Genomic DNA, 23,343 nt, shown 5'->3' with positions numbered 1-23,343 from the left:
GAAGCCTTGACCTTTTGGCATATTTGACAATTCTGAACATAGCCATATACGTCCTTCCTCATCTTTGGCCAATAGAAATAGTGTTCTAACTTCTCCAAAGTACTATTGATACCTCGATGACCACTGGTGAGGGCATCATGGGCATCATGAAGAAGTAATGGGCCTGGAGCAAGAGTCGTGGCTAACTAGAACTGTGTGCCAAACTCTGTTGAATCTGCGTACTGTGCCTGCATACTATCAAGATCCTTTCCCTGGATTCGAGCATAGTGGCCTTCTCAATGGTTTGGATTGAACCTTTCCAACTTAGAGCATCTGCAACGGGGTTGTTTTTGCCAGAGACATACTCAATCATTCTCCCAAACTGCTAGAAAATTTGGCTCCACCGTTGCTGCCGATCACTCCATTGTGAACTAGGTATTGTCTGAAGCCACTCAAGGGCTTGGTGATCTGTCTTGACCGTGAAAGTACGTCCGTAGAGGAAAGGCTTTCAATGTTTTAATGCATGAATGACACCGAGTAGCTCTCTATCATAAATTGAACAATTCTTTTCAGCATCGTTGAGCTTTTTGCTGTAATATGCCACGGGACTATCCTCTTGCTGTAAAAGTGACTCGATGGCGATATTGCTTGCGTCTATGATTACCAAAAATGGATCATCCCAAGAGGCGATCTTCATGACTGGTGCTGTTGTGGCCAACCTTTGCAAATCATGGATGGCTTGCAAAGCTTTGCCGGTAACTTGAATCTTTCTGTCTGCGTGTCTTTACCCCCTTTAATAAATTTGTAAGAGGGGCTGCGTATGTTGAGAACCCATCTATATGCAAGCTGTAGCTTGATACAAACCCACAAAGGACCAGATCTCTTGAGCCGTCATGGGGACAGCCAAACTGGTGATAGCTTGAATCTTCTTTGAATCTAATCGAATACCTTGAGCACTAATGATGTCTCCCAGATACTGGATCTCCATCAGCCCAAACTCACTTTTCTTTGCGTTGAGGTATATCTGATTATCGGGAAATAACTATAGGGCACAATGCACATCCTTAATATGCTGCTCTGCTATAGTGGAAAAGATAAGGATATCATCCAGAAAAATGAACAGGCACTTTCCAATAAAGTTTGCAAATACCTAAGACATCATCTTGTTGAACGTGGGTGGCATGATGAAATGGCATTCTTCAGACCAAATGGCATGACAACGAACTCGTAATGAGCTCGCTCTATCTGGAAAGCCATCTTTGGGATGTCGGCTTTAAAAATCAGGGCTTAGTGGTAGTCACTCTTGAGATTGATTTTTGAGAAAAACTTTGCACCATTGAGTCTTTCCAAGATATACTCGGTTCGGGGCATAGGGAACTTGTCACTTACTGTAAGTTTGTTGAGTGATCTTTAGTCCACACATAATCGTGTGGACTTATTCTTCTTTGCCACAAGAAGAATAGGTGCAATGAATGGCAAAGATGACGGATTTATAAACCGTGCGCACAGTGACTGAGACAAGTGCTGCTCTAACTCCCCCCTCCACCGACTTAGAAAGTCGGTAAGGAAACTTACTTGGAGGTGTGGAGTTCGGAATCAAATCGATGCGATGGTCTTCCGGTCTGTGCACAGTGACTGAGACAACTGCTGCTCTAACTCCCCCTCCACCGACTTGGAAAGTCGTTAAGGAAACTTACTTGGAGGTGTGGAGTCCGGAATTAAATCGATGTGATGGTCTTCCGATCTGTGTGGAGGTAGTTGGGGTGGCAGATCATCCTGGAGCATAATGTCTCGGAACTCCTAGAGTAGATCCACCATTGCTTTGCCCCATCTGAGGCGCCATAAACAAGTGCACACATCACACCCTTGCGGATGGCACGACCTGCTTGGATATGAGATAGTAACAGGATCCCTGGTATGCTCTGATCACCGTGTATTACAGCGGGCTCAAGTAAACCTTTCACAATCGTGAAGGTGTCCTGCTGCCAATTAGGCATCAGTACATGCTCATGGAACCACGGAATCCCAAGGATCATGTCGCACCCCATCAAAGGTGTCAGTATAAAATCCCGAGTAAAAATGGCCTTCTGAAGTGAAAAAGTAAAATTGATGGCGCTATGTGTGATGTGTGTGCACAAGCCGGGTGTGAACCCATCCACTGCAAGCTCGTGAGGCACCAAGGTGTACTCCATTGTCTTGGCAAGCTGATGACTGATGGCATCTTTTGAACTCCCCATGCCAAACAAGACAATGAACTGATGCCCGTTAGCTGTGTCATATGCTCGAATAGCCTTCTTTTGGTCTGAGAGGTCGCCCTCCTTATCATCTTGAAAGACCACCGAGGGAACGGCATTCAAAGAGCGGAAGACAGCATTTGTAGCTGAGGCTGGTGGCGGGGCTGGAAGAGCCAATACATTGGCGATGGAAGAAGTAGGTGCTTTCACAGCCTTTTCGGCAAGCCACTGAGGACAATCCTTCTTGCCTTGCCCAGCGATGTGGTGGCAATGAAAGCAACGATGTTCTTTGTGGTACCGCTTTTGCTTGTCGGGCTATAGATAGCCTCTCGTAATGCCCGCTTTAGCCTTCTCATCTGGAGTCATCTTGGGCTTGGACTCTTGCTGCTAACCAGAAGCCTGGCCATCTTTCGTTTGGTACTAGTTGTCCTTCTGATGATTCTTACCTGCTGTGTTGGTTGACTATTGCAGGGCTTTTGGAATCCTTTTGGACCTGCTTGGGCTTTCCCCCATTTAGCATCATTTCTTGATTCTGGGTGAGAGTTAGTGCCCACTCGTAATCGGGCGGGTCGAAGCTTTGGACGGGAAAACGAATGTTAGTGTCCAATCCCCGAATGAATTGCTTCATCTTATCACTTTCAGACGCGCCCAACTGTTGCGCTAGTGTGATGACCTTGTTATTGTAAGACAACACAGGCAACCCGTTTTAGGACAGAAGACTCATTCTCCAGGTTAAGCATATACTGTGGCAGTAGAAAACGGGCTTTGAGATCGGTAACAAACGTTGCACAAACGAAATTCGTCTTAAAAGTTGTTGGGTCAGTATGCTTACTAGCCTAATGTTGGAACCAGGTAACCGCCTCACTGGTTAGATGAGGGACTGCTAGTTAGGTGGACTTTGTCATCTTGAATTCATGCTAATGGAAAATGAACGACGAATTGATGAATAAGCTGAAGAATATCTAAATGATCACACTTACCAGCATACTTAACCAATTTTGGTGTGGACCGGGTGAGTGGTGTTACCTTTGTCGATGACAAAGCTGTGGAGATGATTGTTACCGTGTTCAAACTAGCTTGCATAGTGGCTAACATTTGTTTGTGTTGGAGAAGCATCGCCTCTCGGTCTAGTTTTTGTTGCCTCTCCGCCTGGGTGGCTCTGTGCGTCGCAGTGCCTCTTCATTTTTGTGTTCCTCATGCATCAACAAGAGCATTTTTTCAAAATCTATGGTTCCTCTTTCTTCCAGTGGCTTTTCTCCTTCTTTTTCTTCAAGACGTTGTTTTGTCAGGTCTAGCTGGCTTCTGCTTTCTTCTAGTTGTGTTGCTGAGGCACATTCGGCAATAAGCCCTTAGCACGAGGCATATTTGACGATAAGTCCTCAGTATGAGGCAGTCCCATCTACATTAGCGCATATTGATTCTAGTGATGTACACCCATCACATTCATGCATGGATCCAACTCCATTTACTGTCACATCAGATGCAGATGCTCAGCAGGTAAGTCCTCAGTACGAGTCACTCACATCTCTAGTGGCATTCACCTGTGATCATGCAGTTATTCAGCAGGTAAGTCCTCAGTACGAGGCACTCACATCTCTAGTGGCATGTAGAGATATGTGCCACAGTGCATCTAGCTCTTCAAGTGATTCCATTCTAGCATCCATCACTAGTGCTTTCACCTTTGACATAGAGCATACCTTAGGCTCAGTTACCTTTAGCAGTTCAGATCGACACATCAGTCATCAAGATATTCCAGCATCGGCTCAGTCATGCCGCATTGCACCACCCTTGGATCTAGTTATCACCACCACCTCTTTCGATCAGCAGATCATTCCTCAGCATGAGGATACCTATGCATCAGTGCGGTCCTGCCCCAATGCAGTGGACATCATCAGGTTCAGCCATAGCGCAACATGGGGAGACTCAGTGTTTCAGCATGCACTCATGGATGTAGTATACAGTCCTTACATGATGCAGATTAGTGGTTGGATCCACGACTTCAGATTGTTCCTTTCATTAGCATTCGGCACCTCATACGCCTTAGGGACTTCTTATGTTTTCATAGTTTTATTTCAGGCTTTTAGGCCTTTATACTGTTAGCTCCTTCTTGACAAGCCTTTGATAGATGCTACATCCCATGCCGATGGATGTTTAGCCATGCACACATCAGACGACCTCCAACTCATGACAGTTGAGCATACAGGTTTGATAGGTTGCCATACCTTGTCATTTGTACGGGCCTCTTCATTAGGAGAGCAGCGTATCATACCTACACCTTCGGGCCCAGATTTTCAGCCCGTGGATCACTCTGTCCACATCGACTATGCGGTCTTCTTCGACCCCGCATCATTTGACAGAGATTATAGTTCTACTGCAGCATACCTCACACATTACTATCAGTTCTTTTGGGTTGGTGACACTCTTGTATGCCACAACCTACCATATCACATCCCCATAGCTACATTGACTAGCTTCACATCCGGATGCCTCTTCCATAGAGCAGCTGCAGAGTCCATGGTGACTCATGACATGTTCAGCATTGACATGTTCAGCACACAGCCATACACGCAGTCATCTTTCGATCGACCAGTCTTTGATTCAGGAGGACTTTACTTTCTGCATATTTCGTTCCTCTTCCCTTCGGCCTATTTTCTGGGTTTTGTTCCCAAAGGCGAAGGATGATCCACAACCTTAGAGGGGGAAATGCTTGTACAGGACCACATAAGTTGTACTCATTGTACATGCTTTTGCTACGTAGTCATTGTGCTCACATACGCACATACTACTCTGATTTCTTTTCAATTTTCGTGATTATGGGGAAGGTAACATCAATTGGTCTAACTTTAAGGCTTTATTAGTTTAGCACTGATTATACAAATAATAACATAAGAATTCTTAATAAACTAAGACGTCTTAGAAACAGGCATCTGAAGATTCCAGTTTCTATTAGTCCTTCCTCCCCCCCCTCCAAAGAAAAGAACCTTGTATTAATGCTTGAAAGACTCCATACAAAACAACAGCCCCAAAGGTGCTGAGTATGGAAAAAACCGGAAAAGGCTGAAAGAAAAGCCGGCCTGTTCCAGAGAAACCCAGCTCACTGCCTAGGGGATCTCTGGTAGTGGGGCTAAAAGCCAGGTGGGGGGACTATACAACCAACGAATCCCTCACTGAGTGAATATGTAAAAAGCTCCTGCAGGCCAAGCCTTGCAAAATTGAGCGCGCCTCGCGATAGTCGCCCTAGAGCGTGGGGTCCCACGCTCCTAGGTGGAGCGGAGGGTATAGATGATATCCTGCCAGATGGCGACCAAGGTAGCCGAGGGTGGAACCAGATGCTCACCCATCACCAGGCTACTATGACGAAACCAAATGTTCCACGCCATGATACTGGCTACTACCTCCCATACGCTGCCCTCCGGAGGAGAATGAGGAACGAGGCTATCAAGAGGAACCGCCTCAAGGAGCTCTACCTTTTGAATGTTGAGCTTACCAAAGTGAAGGATGCACACAAAGATGGAAAATGGGCAGTATATAGGGATGGACAAGCCTTGATCCGTGATTTCAAATCTAAACCCAAAGACTCTCAGTCTTAAATTGATGTTGCTCAAGCCATTTTTTTCTAAGATAAAATAAGTGGCTAGTTATGCATCTAAATAAACTAGTCTCTAACTAATGTTGATATTTTTGGGGTGTGTTTTTTTGTCCCATAGACCCGCGAGGTCTCCTGTGGATGCTAATATATCTTTCTTTCTTTCTGACCTTGTATTCAGTAAGCTGGGGAGACCTCATCAATCTGAAATGCATGTCCTCCCTCAGTCAACCAGGCCACCATCCCCCATATGTAGTCCCTTTGAAGGCTTTGCATATGGGTCATAATCTTGAGGGCTCCCATCCAAATCCTTGGTGCGCTACGACAACTCGAGAGGCAGTGAGGATCATCTCTAGAAAACGAGTAGAGCAGCAATGGCACTGCCCCTTCACCCGCATTTGCTCCAACTACGGGCCGATGGGCAAGCCTCCGTGGGCAGTCAGCTAGAATAAGTAGATCTTCCTTGATCGCAAGTTGGACCATAATCGCGTCCAAAGCCTGGAACGGACCTCCTGGGGCACTCTGTGGGCCACCCAATGCCTCTCCCTCGAAGGGGTCCAAGTTGAAGAGTCCATTTGAAGCCTCTTGCCAATCCGTGTGATGTAGGAGAAGAAAGGTACCTTGTCCATCTGCTCAGCAAGGCCGCCCCTAGAGGGACAAAACCACTCTCTCGGATCCCACTGGACCTCCCTCAAGGGCCTACCCTCCCAAAGCCAGAGGCGCCATGTGGGGGCATTCTGCTCTGGGATACTGGGAGGATCAATGTGCCACTCCTTCCCCAAACGTCCCACTACTGTGATCATCTGCCAATGAATCCCATCAAGACTCCCATCCATCTCTGGGTCTCTCTCAGTGAGTGCCAGGAGTAGGCCTCTAGGTACTACTCGAAGAAAACTGGGCTGCGTGCTGCCTTGCTGCATCATCATCCTCAAGGGGATCCTAGTCCGATAAAACTGACCCAACCATCTGCTGTCTATCCACACATGAAGTCCCTCCCACCAGGTTTCAGGGATGTCTAGGTCAATCTCTCTCATCCGTTGCCCTGTGTCTCGCAATTGCGCTATGGCACCAAGCCTCGCCTCTGCCTCCATGGGTAATCTGCTCCATCTGCCAAAGGAGCTGGCCAATCCTCTACCCCATTGTGCCCAACCAATGTGAGTTCGTTGCTCGAGCATGCGCCCATCTTGATCCTGGATCTTCGGGTGCGAAACAAGGGGCTGACGCTCGAATTCCTCTCTGCAACGGGGCTGAGCACGAATGAGGCCCCCTGCTAATCTTTGCCAGACCCTATGGAGGCTCCTCATCAAGGGGGAACCCTTCCCCGTAAGGGGGGTCTCTGAGAAGATCCATTTGTGTGAATGCTGCCACTGCCCCCAGCATGTGGGGTGTTCCTGAGAAGCCCTCACTGTAAGAGGAGCTTCCAAGGCTTTGTAGCTGGGGTGGGGCCACGCACAACCAACTTGCCTAAGAGGGCTTTGCTTTACATCTCCGGATCTATGATACCCAAGCCTCCCAATGCCTGCGGCATGATCTGTTGGGGTAAAGGCACATTGCCACCCTTTAAATGTTACGACTGCTATGACTGTCCTAAGACAGTCATAGGGTGAATACCTAATCCTAATAAAACCTTTGAGTTTGTGGTGTGGCTCAAGGCATTCTTTACACACCCACACTCCTTGTGTCTCTGTCTCCTAATGTTCCACCCTCCTCTTTCCCTCACAAGTGGTATCAGAGCCTACCTCCTCCCTCTCTCACTCCGGTCTACCCCTCCCTCTCCCCTCGGGCCTCGTGCCCTCTGTCAGCAGGCAGCACGCGGTGTGCTTCAGGGTGGCAGTAGCAAGCAGGGCGAGCTCTTTCAGCTCGCAATTGCTGCTCAAAGCAGCAGCAGCCGTGCGCAGCAGGTGCGCGACCAGCCATAGCTGCAGCAGCAGCTAGCTGCTACCAGCAACCGGCAGCCGCAGCCAGGGGCTGCAGCCAGCCGACCGGCTGCAAGGCAGCAGCCGACCAGCCAGTCGCGACAGGCAGCCGGCCGTGCAGCTGTTAGCTGCCGGGTCGTGTGACCAGCAGCAGCCGGCTGCACATAGGCAGCCGACCTCCATCAGCGGGCTTTGAACAATAGCGTCCTCGGGACGCGTGCACGTACAGGTACAGCCGTACCGGCTGTACCCTCAGCCAAGGGAATTTCGATATTTTTTTTTGGGGATCCGTGCCCTCGTAGGTACAGAAGGTACAACTGCACAGGCACAAACAGACTTTGTTTGGGGAAGAAGGAAAAAGTGAGAGCACTCTGCTCTTTTGCGTGGTACTTGCAAGTACACGCAGGTACAGAAGTACAACGAGGTCTTTTTCTTGATGCATTCCCGGAATTTTTCAGTTCTAAAACTGTGTGTTTGAGGTCTAGCAAGTACACTCGTGTCCCTCGTGCTTGAGGTGACTAGTGCCACAGTGTGTGGTGGTTGCACAGTTATTTTTTGGGAAGGTCAGATGTCTTGATTTGCAGAGGGCTTTTATGCTTACACTGAGTGCAAATCTCAGTTTTCGGGTGACTATTACAAAGGGCTTTTGCCTGGAAGTGTATGCAGTGTATGCCTTGAGGTAGTGTGGCGCCAGGGTGCCCACATTGGTCTTGTTTCCGCAGTGTACTCAGTGACATTTCTTGCAAGTCACATTCTGTGTACGACACTTTGAAAATCTCAGTTGAGCCACGCTTGGCCAGGGCGCATCGAGTTTACTCGGTCTCTAACTGTCCATCGTTGACAGTGCTCAAAAGATTTTTTTTTCGGTGTTTGTACGTTGGGATCTGTGTTGCTACCGTGCACACAGGCAGTTTATGCATTACATTGTCAGGTGAAAGTGCCAGGAGAGTGCTGAATTTTGTATGCTACCTCATTGTTGAGGGTGTTTTTCACTTGGTACAGGTATTGATCAAGGGGCTTTTGCCCAGATTGTGCTTGAGAGCACTTTGGTCACTGTGTAGAGACTTCAGATGTCTTTTATCCCCTTGACATAAGGGTGATTTGTTGGGATTTGTCCCGTGCTTTGTTGCAGGTTTGTGACAGGCTGAGGTGTTTGGAGCATTTTTCAGTGGTCAGTATAGTGTATGCCAGGAAATTGATGCATGTTTAATCAGTGCAATACCTCATCTGAGGTGGGAGAAGTGATCAGGACATCAGTGTTTTGTGTTTCGTCAGATGATGATGCACTTGTAAAGCACTTGTGGAACAGCTGCAGCATTCTGTAGTTACTGTTTTATGCCTTTTTGAGCACGGTACAGTGTGTCAGAAGGTACAGTGACTGGAGGGAAAATTTTCTGTTTTGCTGCAGGTTTTTTTACAGTTTATTAAAAAAAAAAAAACAGCACTATTTTGAGTGCTCCTGGCTCTTGATAGAGCAGGTTTTCTGAGAAATCAGAATTTTATTTAGTCATTTTTTGACTTACAGGGAGTCAGGCACTTTCCTTGTCTGATATGGCATCAGGGGGAAGTGAATCCTCAATACTGAACATAAAGAAATTGGAAGGGGCACACAATTATGCATCATGGGCAGAACAGTGTTTGAATGTACTTCTGCTAAAGAAGATTTCTAAGCCCATAAGGTTGAAGGGTGTCAAGCCATCTGGGATGGCAGATGATGAGTGGGAGGAGCTTGATTTGTCCGCAAGGGCGGCTATCATGCTTACTCTCACTGATTCTCTTGTGTTCAATGTTCAGGCAGAAAAGACCTCTTATGGCCTATGGCAGAGGCTAGAAGAGTTGTATGCCCAAAAGAGTTCAGCCAGTAAGGTTTATTGGTTGAAGAAGCTTGCCGACCTTTGCATGAAGGAAGGTACAGCTATGACCTCACACTTGAGTGAGTTCAATGCCATCTTTACTCAGCTTATTGCACAGGGTTTGAACTTGGACGAGGAGTTCAAGGCTGCATTTTTGCTGTGTACCCTCCCTGAGAGTTGGGACACTTTTAAGACAACCCTGTCTAATTCAAATGTCACTCTTATGTATGCTGATGTGGAGAGCTCTCTTCTCATGGAGGAGATGAGCAGGAAGAATAATGCGGGCAGCAAGTCTTCCAATGCTTTGCAGGTACAGGAAAGAGGTAGGACTCAGCAGAAGGGGAGATCTGCTGGCAAGTCCAAATCCCGCAGTCATTCCCGTGGCAAAAAGGATATTGAATGCTTTTAATGTGGCAAGAAGGGACACGTGATGTCTAAGTGCTTCAAGTTTATACGGGATCAGAAATCCAAGAAGGCTGAGGCAAAGGATGCAGGCAGTGGAAGCAAAGGCAAAGGCAAGGCCAAGGGAGATGACACTGATGCAGTGAATGTTGCAGCAGAGGACAGTGACAGTGACAGACATGATGTATTATGTTCTTCTGCTGTAATTGCACATACATTGGTTATTGATGGCCATGACATGCACACCTGGCTCTTGGATTCAGGTGCTTCTTTTCATGTTACGCCTCATAGGGAGTGGTTTACTTCCTACACAGGTACTCATGGAGTTGTTCACCTTGGGAACAACTATGCATGTCAGATTGCAGGGATTGGCAGTATACAGATAGTATTCCCTGACGGACGCATATTTATGCTTGATGGTGTTCGCCATGTGCCGCAAATCAAGAAAAATCTGATTAGCACTGGCTTGTTGGATGACAGTGGTTACCACACCACATTTGGGGATTCCAAATGGGTGATTACTGATGGCCAGGTTGTAGTGGCTGAGGGTTATAAGAGTGATACCTTGTACCCTCTTTATGTTTCCAGTGTAGGTAATCATGTTGTTGCCATAACCGAGCTGCCGAAGGTTTCATTGTGGCATAGCCGGTTGGGACACATGTCCGTTAAAGGAATGCAAGAACTGTCACGTTTGGGTTATCTGCCGTCTCTTTCATTTTCAGATTTGCCTACTTGTGATCATTGCATTTTTGGAAAGCATTCTATGACTCCTCATAAGAGGAGAACTCCCCAGAATAGAGCACCGCTTGATCTAGTGCACACTGATTCGTGTGAGATGCCACAGCTATCACTAGGGGGTGCAAAGTATTTCATTACTTTTATTGATGATGCCACACGCAAAGTGTGGGTCTATTTCTTGAAGCATAAGAGCGATGCCTTAGATGCTTTCAAGAAGTTTGTCGCTCAGGTTGAGAATCGGACAGGATGCAGGCTGAAATGCCTCAGATCCGATAATGGGGGTGAGTATGTGTCACATGCTTTTGTACAGTTATGCGAAGCTAAGGGCATTAAACAGGAACTCACAGCCCCTCATAATCCATCTCAAAATGGTGTGAGTGAGCGGATGAATCGAACTATTCAGGAGAAAGTTCGATGTATGTTGTCTTATGCTGCATTGCCCCATGGCTTTTGGGCAGAAGCCGTGCAAACAGCAGTTCACCTAATTAACAGGTCGCCGAACAAGGCTTTGGAGCTGAAAGTGCCAGAGGAGGTGTGGTCTGGCAAGCCACCTTCATACAAGCACTTACGTGTGTTCGGCTGCGAGTGCTTTGCTCATGTACGCAAAGAACTGCGCACCAAACTGGAGCCAAAGTCTTTCAGATGCATCTTCATGGGTTACGGTGACGAAGGTGAAATGGGGTACAGGTTATGGGATTCTGTTAAACGGAAGATTATACGCAGCAATGACGTCATCTTTAAAGAGGATAGTGTACACAAAGAACCCGTGCAACCTGTGGAATACAGGAGGGTTGTTTATGATGATGTCGGACAGCAAAGAATGCCCATTAATATGCAGCAGCAGGCTGCTGTAAATAACCCTGTTCAAGAGGGTATACAGGCTGAAAATCAGCCAGACAATTTTGCCAATGATGCACCACTGGATATCCCAGCAAATGGCGCTGTAGGACAGCCAAATATGGTGGTACAGCCACCCGTCATGCATGACGAACAGGCTAGACAGCAGCCTAATACGGAGCATTTTGTTAGGAGGAGCACCCGTGTACAATGGCCTCCTGACAGGTTTATTCCAGGAGCCAATAATGTGGCTGATTTTATCATGCTGACAGATTGTGGTGAGCCTTCCAGCTACAGGGAAGCTATGGGAAGAACAGAGAAAAGGAAGTGGGAGAAAGCCATGCAATCAGAAATGGACTCCCTACTTCAAAATGATACATGGGACTTGGTGCAGCTACCTGCAGGCAGAAAGGTTTTGCCATGCAAGTGGGTTTACAAAGTCAAAGTGGATTCAAATGCTTTACCGAGGTATAAGGCCAGATTGGTTGCTAAGGGATTTAAGCAGGAGAAGGGCATTGACTTTGATGAGATCTTTTCCCCTGTAGTCAAGATGACTACTTTGAGAGCAGTGTTAGCTCTTGTTGCTCATGAGGACATGGATTTATGTCAGATGGATGTGAAGACTGCTTTTCTTCACGGAGATCTCCATGATGAGATCTACATGAGTCAGCCAGAGGGATATGCTGTTAAAGGGAAAGAGCAGCTTGTGTGTAAGCTCAAGAGGAGCTTGTATGGACTCAAGCAGGCGCCAAGAGAATGGTACAAGAAGTTTGATGCCTTCATGCAGTCCCAAGGGTATCATAGGTGTGAGACCGATCACTGCTTGTACACCAAACGGGCAAAGGATGGCAGTTTGATGCTACTCATTCTATATGTGGATGACATGCTGATTGCCAGCAAATCTCAGCAGGAGATTATTGCTTTGAAGAAGCAACTACATAAGTCTTTTGACATGAAAGACTTGGGTGATGCAAATCACATACTGGATATGCGGATTACTCGTGACAGGTCTAAGGGACTTTTGTTTCTGTCACAGGAAGAGTACATTGGCAAAGTACTGCAGAGGTTTAAAATGGAGGGGGGGAAGTCTATTAGTACCCCGTTGCCTCCACATTTAAAACTCAGCCGTAAGGACAGCCCCAGATCAGATGATGATAAGGCTGAGATGGCCAAGGTTCCGTATGCATCTGCAGTTGGTTCTTTGATGTATGCCATGGTTGCCACTCGTCCGGATATTGCTTTTGCAGTGGGAGTCATCAGCAGGTATATGGCAAATCCAGGCAAGCGGCACTGGGAAGCAGTGAAAGGTGTCTTGAGGTATCTCAAGGGTACCAAAGACTTGTGCATATGCTATGGTAGGCAGGATGCATTGGTGCATGGTTTTACAGATTCAGACTATGCAGGAAATGCAGATAACCGGAAGTCTACTACCGGTTATATTTTCACATTTGCAGGAGGTCCTATATCATGGGTGTCTCGGTTGCAGAAATGCATTGCACTGTCAACCACTGAAGCTGAATATATTGCAGCCACTGAGGCTTGCAAGGAAGCAATATGGCTTACTCGGCTGGTGGGAGATTTGGGCATTACAGGAGATATGCCAGTTTTGCATTGTGATAGTCAGAGTGCTATCATGTTGGCAAAAAATCCGGTCTTTCATCAGAAGACCAAGCACATAGATGTGAAATACCATTTCATCAGGGAGGTACTGGAAGACAAGCGGCTTGAGCTTGTGAAGGTGCATACTGATGATAATCCTGCAGATTTGCTCACTAAGAGCTTGCCTACAGAGCGGTTTGCACATTGTCGCCGCATCATGGGATTAGGATGAGACCATTCTTATTTTATGGTCTTGTATACAGTAACTGTATATTGCTGTAATTTTTATTCTTTTCTCCCCTTTAGGCACATTGGCCTTTAGGTGGGAGGTTGTTGGGGTAAAGGCACATTGCCACCCTTTAAATGTTACGACTGCTATGACTGTCCTAAGACAGTCATAGGGTGAATACCTAATCCTAATAAAACCTTTGAGTTTGTGGTGTGGCTCAAGGCATTCTTTACACACCCACACTCCTTGTGTCTCTGTCTCCTAACGTTCCACCCCCCTCTTTCCCTCACATGATCACCATTTGCCAAGCGACCTGGGCTCTAGTATTCCGCGTGCCGTCTGAACCTACCCAAAGGAAGCTCCGAACCATCTGTCGGAGCTGCCAAATGCACCCTCTGTGAAAACACCAGCAAGAGGGGGTTTGGAGGGCGAGTATTCTGTGTCTGTACGTCGGCATTCTAAGGTGGACACGGGCTCATCATTAAGGAAACTTCCACCTCGAACAACTCCGTACACTTATGGAGTGGCCAGTAGTATGCCTGATCAATCTTTGCCTCAAGCGGCAATCTGATAACTCCTATCGCCAAACCACACATTGCGTGAAGCACAGCTGAAAATTCACCTCAGCACCATGGGTGTGCCAAAGGTCCAGTCCGTGTGGCCCCATCCACTCATCCATCATGCGTGAAATCTGATCTCCCAGTACAACATCAAACACCAGTGGGGACCACTTCTCCAACCCTGTGGAGGTGAACTGGAATCTCCACTGGGTGTGTCTTGGAGCCATTACGTTGTTGATCAAACCCCCTTTTCGGGGCTGCAAGATCACAAGCGTTACCTCCAGGGATAGAGGGTAAGAGTCCAAGATCTCTAGATAGTTCCAGGGTCCCAATGTCTATTAGTCCTGTGGTAAGGGACGCCTAGGCTGGAAATTGGGAGCTGTTGACCGAGAGGATGAGCCCCTTCCCTCTGACTCCCCCCCCGAATGGAGAGGAGGGATGGAATGCTACGATGAGGAAGCGGAAGGGGGCGCTGTCTTACCCTTGCTCGCAGGAAGGGGAGTCGAGGCATGGGAGGGGGGGGGAGGCTGAAGAACCTGCTAGGGAGGTGGAGGGGGAGGCGGACGAAGGGGGATGGGTGGTGGGGATGACCATAGCAGGAGAGGCAGGGGGGGGGGGAACCCAAGAGGAAGGGGAGGGGTCTAGGAGGGGAAGGGGGCGGGGGGAGTAGGATCAACCTCAAGCCCCCCCTATTGGTCAGGCTCGTCGGGCTCTGAATCCGCTCCGCCTCAACCGTTGCCAGGCTAGCGTCCATAGTTTCCCCCATCGTAGCATCAGAAGCTCTCGGGGCTCGTTGCTGATACGAGGGTGAATGCAGCCTCTGGACCTCCAACAGTGGAGGAGCTCCTGGCTCAGGAGTGGCCCATTTCGCAGGGGGGGTGGGTCGCCACGAATGGGCTCTTGTTGCTGTTGCTCCTCCTCAGGCTGTGTGTGTGTGTGTGTGTGTGTGTGTGTGTGCGCGTCTAGCCCTCTGCCTGCGGCGTTTTCGAGCCTGTTTGCTTGGTTTCTTTTTCTTTTTATTTTGGGTCGAGTCCCCTTCTGAAGGGGTCATCCAAGGGGTCTGAGACTCCTGCTGCTCTTGTCTAGGGGGGTGTTGGGCTTTGGTTTGCTGCCTCTGCTTGCTCTGCGGGGTTGGGGGGGGGGAGGAGCTTGGCCTTTGCCACGGAGGCAATCTCTGGCTAGGTGACCATCTGTCTGTAACAAAGACATTGGACCAGTAACCTAGAAATCTCCACTCGTTGGCGAAATGTACCCCCTTCAAGCGTCTCTAGGAGGATTAACTCTTGGAGGGACTCTGGGCTCTCAACCACCAGTCTGATCATGGGGACCCTGTCATCTGCTACCACTGATGCGGCCGAATCTGGCGGAGACTCCAGCACAGTGCCAAATGCTTGACCAATGGAGGGGAGAATGGCTTTATATTCCTTTGGGAGCCTCGAGAAGCAGAGCCGAACCGAAAAACGGGGAACATGGTGTGTCATGTCCATGCCCTCCACTATAAAGCCATGGTACCAAGGAAAGGGGTACACCAAATGTGGGCCAATGAGGATGGGACTCTGCTCCACAAGTGCCAAGGCGGTAATGGGGGAGCTCAGCTGGATGATGAAGATGCCTCTTTCGTAGATGGTGACCTCCTGAATGTGGTCGTCATCTACCTAGTGCCAAGCTCGCCTGGACCCACTCGCGCACCTGTCTCCTTATGGGTGTGAGGTCCACAATTCTGCCCACGAGCGCCTTGTCCTGGAGGGATTGAATTGCTTGCTGTACCTGCTGCTTGTCGGTTGGAGAGAGAAGGACCTTAATGGCGGTGGGATTCGAGGGTGCTGCCATAGAGCCCCTCTAGCCAGACCAAAGGTCACCACCAAGATCTTCCTCTTCCGAACAAATACAAATGCTCCCGCTACAAAAGAAGAAGAGGGAGAACCGGAAGAAGGTGAAGAAGGGGGTGGGATGAGGCGAAGAGGAGGAGAAAAGGCGAAGGGGGGAGGGAGAAGGCGGGGAGGAGGAGGCAGAGATGGGAGGAGGGAGAGAACTGGGGCAGCGGGAGGAGGTGGATGCGGAGAAAGCAGTCAGGGGGGCCGGATTGGCAGCGGGGGGGGCGGGAGGAGTAGCGGCGGCAGAGGGAGAGGCGGGGGCAGCGAGGGAAGAGGAGGAGGCTGAAGGAAGGATGGACAACGGGGGGGGCAGCACGGGCGCAGGCGGGATAGTGAGGGCGGCGAGGAGGGACGCGGGCGGAGGGGAGAAATGGTGGAGAAGAGGCGGGAGAGGAGGGGCAGCGGAGGCGGGTGAGGGGGTGGAGGAGGAGAGGCGAAGGAAAGGGCAGGAGGAGATGGCGGGAGGGAGGCAGGGTGGGCTGCGAGGAGGAGAGGGCTGAGGGGGGGCAGTGGGAGCATCCAAACGGGAGTAGCAGCATCCGATTGCAATCACACCCACATCCTTGGGAAGTGTGTTCCTACGAATGCTACGTGTTTCTATTAGTCCTATTGATGCCAAACGAGTAATGTATGTTGTGTATAACATACATAGTAGTAATATGCTTTATGTAGGACAAACCTATAGGACGGCTTTTATTCGTCTTCAAGAACATGTTAGGGAGCTAGAAAAGTTCATAGAAAGAATTCCTTAATTGAGAATTCAAAACCCTTATATGTGGCAATGGCAAAGTCTAGTTTCGAATCTTTTCGTTGCTTTCTTATTGAGCATATAGAGGGCCATGTTAATAATGCCAAGGATTTTTACAGGGCTACTCGACCTCGTGAATTGTTTTGGATGAGAACTTTACACACTTTCTTCCCAAGAGGTTTTAATTTGGAAGGAAAATCAACTCATCGTAAGAACAAAAGAAACTCTAAAAATAACCCTTTGATGTGGAGAACTCATATCAAACCCTTTAACATTCCTCTTTACCAACATAGTCATATTCCTACCCTTGTATGGAAAGCTAAAGTTATGTTACAGGGTTGTCCTAACTCTCCTGCAATCTCACATGTTGATCGTGAGTTGCCTCCCTCACTTCTTGTTCCTTCTCCTTCAGTTCCTTTAACTTCCTCAGTTCCAAGAGTTTTTGCTTCTCGAGACTATACAAGAAGACTTCTTGACCTAGATAGACTAATGTCGCTAGGGACTTTTTTCAATAAAAGTTTTTGAAAAATATAATATCAAAGTTCTTTTCAAACTTCAATACATCTTGGAAAACTTCTCTTTTGAGGATTTGAATCTAAATAAGCGCCATTATATACAACTTAAAAGTTCATTGGATTGCTTCTTAAAAGTAAAAGCTTCCTTTCAAAGCAAAGTATTCTATCTAGGAACTCTTGATTTCTTTTTTTAGTATTTACTTCTCCCTCTCTTGACAAGGTAGGCTTGAACTCAATTTTGAAGTCTCCAGAAGTAATGCATTCTCTTCCTCATTTTAGCTGAGTTGGGGTGAGCTCCTCCGCTATCCATATTTTAGTGCCTTTCAGCTTATTGCTTGCAAAGTGAACCTTTTGCCTGCACAAATGACCTCTTTCCTCCTTCTCTTCCTATTTTAATGACCTTTTTCTCTTCTTCTTTTAGTGGTTTTGCATTGGCAAACAAATCTAAAACATGCAGTGTCACAATTCGAGACATATGACAAAACACATATTACCTTTGCAGTAAAACTCCAATCATAAGTAATGTTGAAACATGATTGCGAACTTCAATGCCATTGTAACATGTTGTAAGTGTCATGTACACATATTGCACTTGGAGTTATGATCATTTATACTACTTTGAAAAGAACATTTTGTGTACTATCAACTGCAAGGAATGCTCATGCATACACACATGTGCTTATGCACGCATTATATGCTTAGATGAAACACTTCCTTCAGAGCATGTATGAGTGCAATGCGGAGTGGTCCTGATTCAGTAGTAGCATGTATTAGGTATAAACATCTTTCTGTATCAAATGAATGGTAGTTTAACATAAACAAAGTTTAGTCGAGATATCTATTACAGTGTATATCTTATATGGACTACCTTTTCAGGGGAGGCACACTCGTTAAAGGTGGATAAAATTTTGTTTGAAGGGAAATCCGACTATCAAGATGTTCTCGTTTTCCAGGTTTGTTTTTTGAGGTGACATTTGTAGATTTGCTTTGTCATTTGTTTGAATTTAATGTGTGACCCTTTCTGTAGTACATACAATTGCAACCCTTACATTGTCTTGTAAATTCATACAACTCGAGGCAGCTTGTGATGTTTGTGGTGCGACTACAACGCACAATATCAATTCAGTTATTGGCATAGCAGCCACATTGTTAATGTGGCTTGTTACAAAATTGTTTGCATTGATCTGCAACATTGAAGTAACAACTGTGATTTTGATTTGTGATGACAGTCTGCAACCTATGGAAAAGTGCTAGTCTTGGATGGAGTAATTCAATTAACTGAACGTGATGAATGTGCTTACCAAGAAATGATCACTCATCTTCCACTATGCTCAATCCCTAATCCTAAAAAGGTTTGTGTCCTTAAAATTGCACCGTGTTGGTGTTTTTGTTTTTTCCATTCATTTTTCGTAAGTTACTGTAGTATCTCTATGTGTAGCCTTTCACAGATGCAATATTTTCATGTATTGTCGAAAACTAGTGGTTCTAGGCAAGAAATTCATTTGATCATAAATGTTGTGGCAACATGCTAAAAATCAGCCCAACAATTATTGGTGCTTGGAGGTCTCATCGAGGTTTAGTGAGTGGCTTTTTCCTGACAAATTATTCTCTGTTCATTGATGTTGATGTAACATTTTATTGTGTAATAGTACTTTTCTCGATGCTTTTTCACAGGTTATGCATGTAGTATAGTAGCATTAACAAAAAGACGTCAGCAAGGTCTTTATTGGTTATTTGCTTATTTGCATTTGCATCTCTGTAGTAATGTATGCTCATTGAGTCTGCTGTGTGTGTCATAGCATAGCATATTTTGATTTTACCATTGTCGGCTATCAATGAAACTATTATGGATGCTAAAGTTAGCTCTCCTTGCTTTGCATGATTTTGTTGAGCCCCCCTCCCCTTTGGAAAGGGGGACCACTTATATTATGCTATAAAAAATCCATACAATGATCAGCTATAAACACGAATGTTGACAAAAGGGAAGGACTGGGTGAGGGTGGTTGAGGGGGGAGGACCGGGTGACAAGGGAGGGGGCCGGCGGAGGAGGAAGGGTGGAGGGGGAGCAAGAGTAGGGCCTCAGACTCAGGGGGAGAGGGACAAATAGTCTGGCTGTTTGCAGCCTCTGTCTTAGGGCTGAAACGTAGTGCCTATGGTATGAGGCATGAACAACCAGAGTGTGGACTACACAATGAATGTAGATAGGACCTTGTAAATGTGAATATACCTGTAGCTCAGGCCTTATAAATGCATGCACTGCTCCGAGATCATGGAAAATCACAAAAGGATGGCCAATATCACAGCTTGGCATATTTGGCTTGCAAAATGCAGCCTATAGATGGGGGAGCTTCAGACTCAACCTACAGCCACCCTAGTAAATGTCTAGTAGGATAACACTTACACCCTGAAATTGTTGAGATGCAAAGATATGAAGATTCTACAAGAATCTCTAATTTATATGTTCCCTTGAGGCATTCACTCCCTCTTAGAATACTCCGCAAGACCCTGCCATCTATGAGTCTTGCATTCAACCATATTAAAATCTCCCATGACAATTGCTATGTCTTTAAAAGGACATGCATCCCATAATAGTTTATTTGTCCCTCACTGAGTTAGGGGCATAGATGGAAGATATCTCAACAATGCCCTACAGTTTAATTACAATACAACTATGAAGCTACATATCGTGGCTCTTGAAAATTTAATGAGGCAGTCAAAGATCCTTTCTAAAACCCAAAGTACTCTGGCAGTCTTGCGAGAGGCCTACGGTGAAGTTGCTAAAGAAATTAAAGAGGTCAACTACAGCTGGAAGATTCAGATAGAGATGTTTGTCATTAGCGAGAACCAAGTATGTCTGGAACGCCATTCTGGACAAAGGGCTGACACGGGAATGTCTGGAATGTCCCCCCGGAACATTCTCAAACAGGGAGTTACCAGGGCATGGCATTCCAGAACGTGTTTTGGACCTAAATTTGGGGTTCCAGACCTAAATCTGACATTCTAGACCTAACCTAGACCTAAATTTGACATTCCAGATCCTAAATCTGATGTTCCTATAGCATTTCGGACCTAAATCTGTCATTCCTAAAGCTGAAATGGAAAGTTTAGAGCTGCTAAACGTGGTTTTCTTTTCATATTTTGGTATATTTCCATGCGATTTGATGATGTCATATGACGTGGCATCCCCGTTCCCCCTTCTTGATATGTTCCCGTTCCAGCATCCGACGTTCCCGAAACGCTCCCGTTCCATGGTAACTATGATGGGGATTGAAATGACCCGAGTCACCTCCTGGCACCCATCGAGTAGATTTGGGAGATTTCTTTGCCTTAAACTTGAAAGCCTACACTGCCTCTGAGCTGCAGTCGTGAGATAGTCCTGATTGTCCATCTCGTGTCTTGGGCCATTGTATAAGTAGTGCTTGATCGCTCGTCTTTGAATTTTTGGTATGCAACAATGACAAGTGCCATCTCTCCCCATCTCCTTTACCCATGGGCTGATGGTGAGGTCTCCATGCATGGAGCTGATAGTTTAAATGATTGTGGCTGGTTTTCATGAGGCTCAAAGTTCCACTTGTCTTTTTCATTCATTTGTAGTCTAGGCTAGGCATGACAAAAATATGATTGAAGCTTTTTGATGGCTTGTCTTTAAGTTTATACTAATGTCGCACAACATTTGTTTCCAAGTTGCTATATGCCTTTTAATCTTTGCAATGTTGTTTGCAAATGATTCACAACCTGGTCATGCATGTTGCTTTGGGCCTAGGCAATTTATTTGAGCCCGATCTCACAATGACTAGCCATGAATATCTGCTAGAGTTTTGTGCATTGATCCCCCAACTGGAACCTCTTACTAGGTTAGTTCGTTGGCCAACCCCTTCTGGCCGTCCTTCCTTTACTGGGCTATACCTTTGCCCCAGCCTTGGCCTACATATGCCACACCTGCTGGTATTTTATAGCAGTCCATGTCATTGAATGTTTTGATTCCACCCTCTCCATCGCAGATCCGCCAGCTCTATTTGTTCCGTTTGCTGCCCATGTGGCAGTCTATCTTCTGCTGCATGGAACATGTTGAAAGCGTGACCATCATCAGGTACAAACTGCTGCATTTCAGGTCTTGCTTCATATCATCCTCAAACAATTGGGACCAACTTGCTGAGTATCGGTACAATCACAGCATTAAGTGATAGTGGAATTGCCAATCCATGTCATGTGCCTGCTAGAGCCTTGAAGGTGCCCAAGCACATCGATAGGTTCATCCAGTCACCCCCTTGAAAAGTTGGGAATAGATAACTGCTCCACATGCAACACAATCCGCAACATAAATCCATGAAACTGATATAATGAAATCTCTGTGGTTGCTTTAGATAGACTTCCACTTTGGAAGCCTTCCTAGCTGTTTACAGGATCAAGCTCACCTTGAGATCCACTCTTTTGTTTACTTCACTTTTGGGAAGCTTGTAGACACCAAGAAAAGGCTTTGGGATAAGTTCTTGGAAGAAGTTTTATGGGATTACAAAGCCACACACAATATATCTATTGGCATTACACCATTCCAATTAGTATATTGGGATTGAATTGGAAATATATAGTCTTTGCAGCACTGCTATTGCATGGACAATGGAACAAAAAGATGCCTCTGTTCAATGTTAGAAGCCTTGGATGAATGCTGATTGCACAATTTATAGAACTTGGAATACTCTCACAATGATGAAAGGCTAAGTTTGATACCAAAATACTCCAGAAGTGAGGTACTACAAAAGTGATAAGAAGTGAGGTACTACAAAAGGGATTTGGTCATGAGATTTGATAGCCGCTTAGATAAGCAGTTAGAAAAAGTTTTATTGGTTGATGGGAGGGACAATATCATGTCATGAAGAAGTTCACCAATGGTATCTCTCTACTTGATGTTGACAGCACTGTAATACCAGGATGAACCAATGAGTGTTTCCTTAATTTCTTCTATGCTTGACCACTTTAAGGGCTAGCATACCCTCTCTATCACAAGAAAGTATCCTTCTTGGTGTAGACAGCCTTGTTGTCAACACAATCTAAACAACCTTCACTATCCTCCTTTATCTTCACTATCTTTAGATGGCTTCTCAATATCGGACATAATCAATATAACCCCTTGACCAAGTATCTTGTCTTGGGGCATTGGGTGTGGCGGATTACAACTTTCCTTGTCTCCTTCCCTACTTTGGCTTGCATCTCCTTGACCTTATAAAAAGCAAGAGAATTCTTAGCTAGGGAGAAAACCCAGATCTTGCTGAATGAAAGTCAGAAGGTAGCAATAACCTACGCATATGTAGGAGTGTACCAACTGTAGCAGAGTTTTGGCCTCCTTTTGGAATGGTTTCCGACATAACATGCCCTCCAAGCAAGCCTCGCAAACTCTTGTGCCTGCTATCGGTGGCAGTCCATCCACCATCCTCCCCTTTTGTATCTCTGACAAGGTCCTATAATTGATGTGACCAAATCTCTCATGCCACAATCGGGAGCTATCTTTTCCACCATGAACCACCAATGCATTAACCTGGTGCAATCTGTCTTCCTCTACTCCTCAAGCCACTATCTCTTGCTATTCTTTGATCTGACCAAAACTTCTTGATCGGCGAACTCTACCTTAATTCTCTTTCTTGTCATCTAACTCATAGAAAGTAAATTTTTACAAAAATAAAGATCAACAATATGTTGGAGAGTGCTTCTCTGTTCCTGAGTCTGTGATGAATGGAATACTTCCTATACCCTTTACCGAGCATGTCCGGTTGTCTCCCCACAGCCACCTTTGTGTTTGGATGTGCTTGCTCCATGGCTTTGAACCAACCTTTTCTTGCTCAACATGTGTCGTGATGCCCCATTGTCAGCATACCAACATTTTGTGCTTTTAATCACGGGATGGGCAGAGCAATGCTCAATGACCATAAACAACTCACTCTTTGTCACACTGACCGATTCGGACTTTGTTTCTTCCTTGGCTTGCCCTCCTCTTCCTCTTCTGATCTGCCTTCTCTTTCTTGCAATCTTTTGCGAATTGGCTTGGTTTCTTGCAGTAGAAACAGTTCTTTTTCTTCTTCTTGTCTACATCTTTCGACCTGTCCCCTTTGATTCTTCTTTGGGCTTACCCTTGCTAGTGTTGCCCTTGTCTTTTACTAGAAATGCTTTGTCGTTGTTGTTCTCGTACACAGTCTCTCCCGAGCTACTTCGTGTAGCAGCACCAAGGGTCCAAGTTCTTCGAATGTCGAGGTCTGGTCCTTACTTCTGCCATCACCGGTA

The 23,343-nt window shown here is 46.3% G+C and overlaps 1 protein-coding gene across 1 annotated transcript in view; it reads left to right on the top strand.

Moving 5' to 3' along the window:
* Nucleotides 1-23,343, top strand: part of LOC147897084 (spermidine synthase 2-like) — a 77,531-nt gene that overhangs the window by 35,564 nt on the left and 18,624 nt on the right. Inside the window, exons 2-3 of the mRNA XM_087381265.1 lie at nucleotides 17,947-18,023; nucleotides 18,300-18,422. Coding sequence (XP_087237391.1) covers nucleotides 17,947-18,023; nucleotides 18,300-18,422 — 200 coding nt within the window. The remainder of the gene's footprint in view (nucleotides 1-17,946; nucleotides 18,024-18,299; nucleotides 18,423-23,343) is intronic.

Source organism: Dipteris shenzhenensis, chromosome 11 (assembly GCF_047967505.1).
Source record: "Dipteris shenzhenensis isolate YYH24624 ecotype China chromosome 11, Dip_SZ_1.0, whole genome shotgun sequence".
NCBI classification, from domain to species: Eukaryota; Viridiplantae; Streptophyta; class Polypodiopsida; order Gleicheniales; family Dipteridaceae; genus Dipteris; species Dipteris shenzhenensis.
The sequence above is the reverse complement of the archived record's forward strand: the minus strand, read 5'-3'. Positions and strand labels throughout refer to the sequence as shown.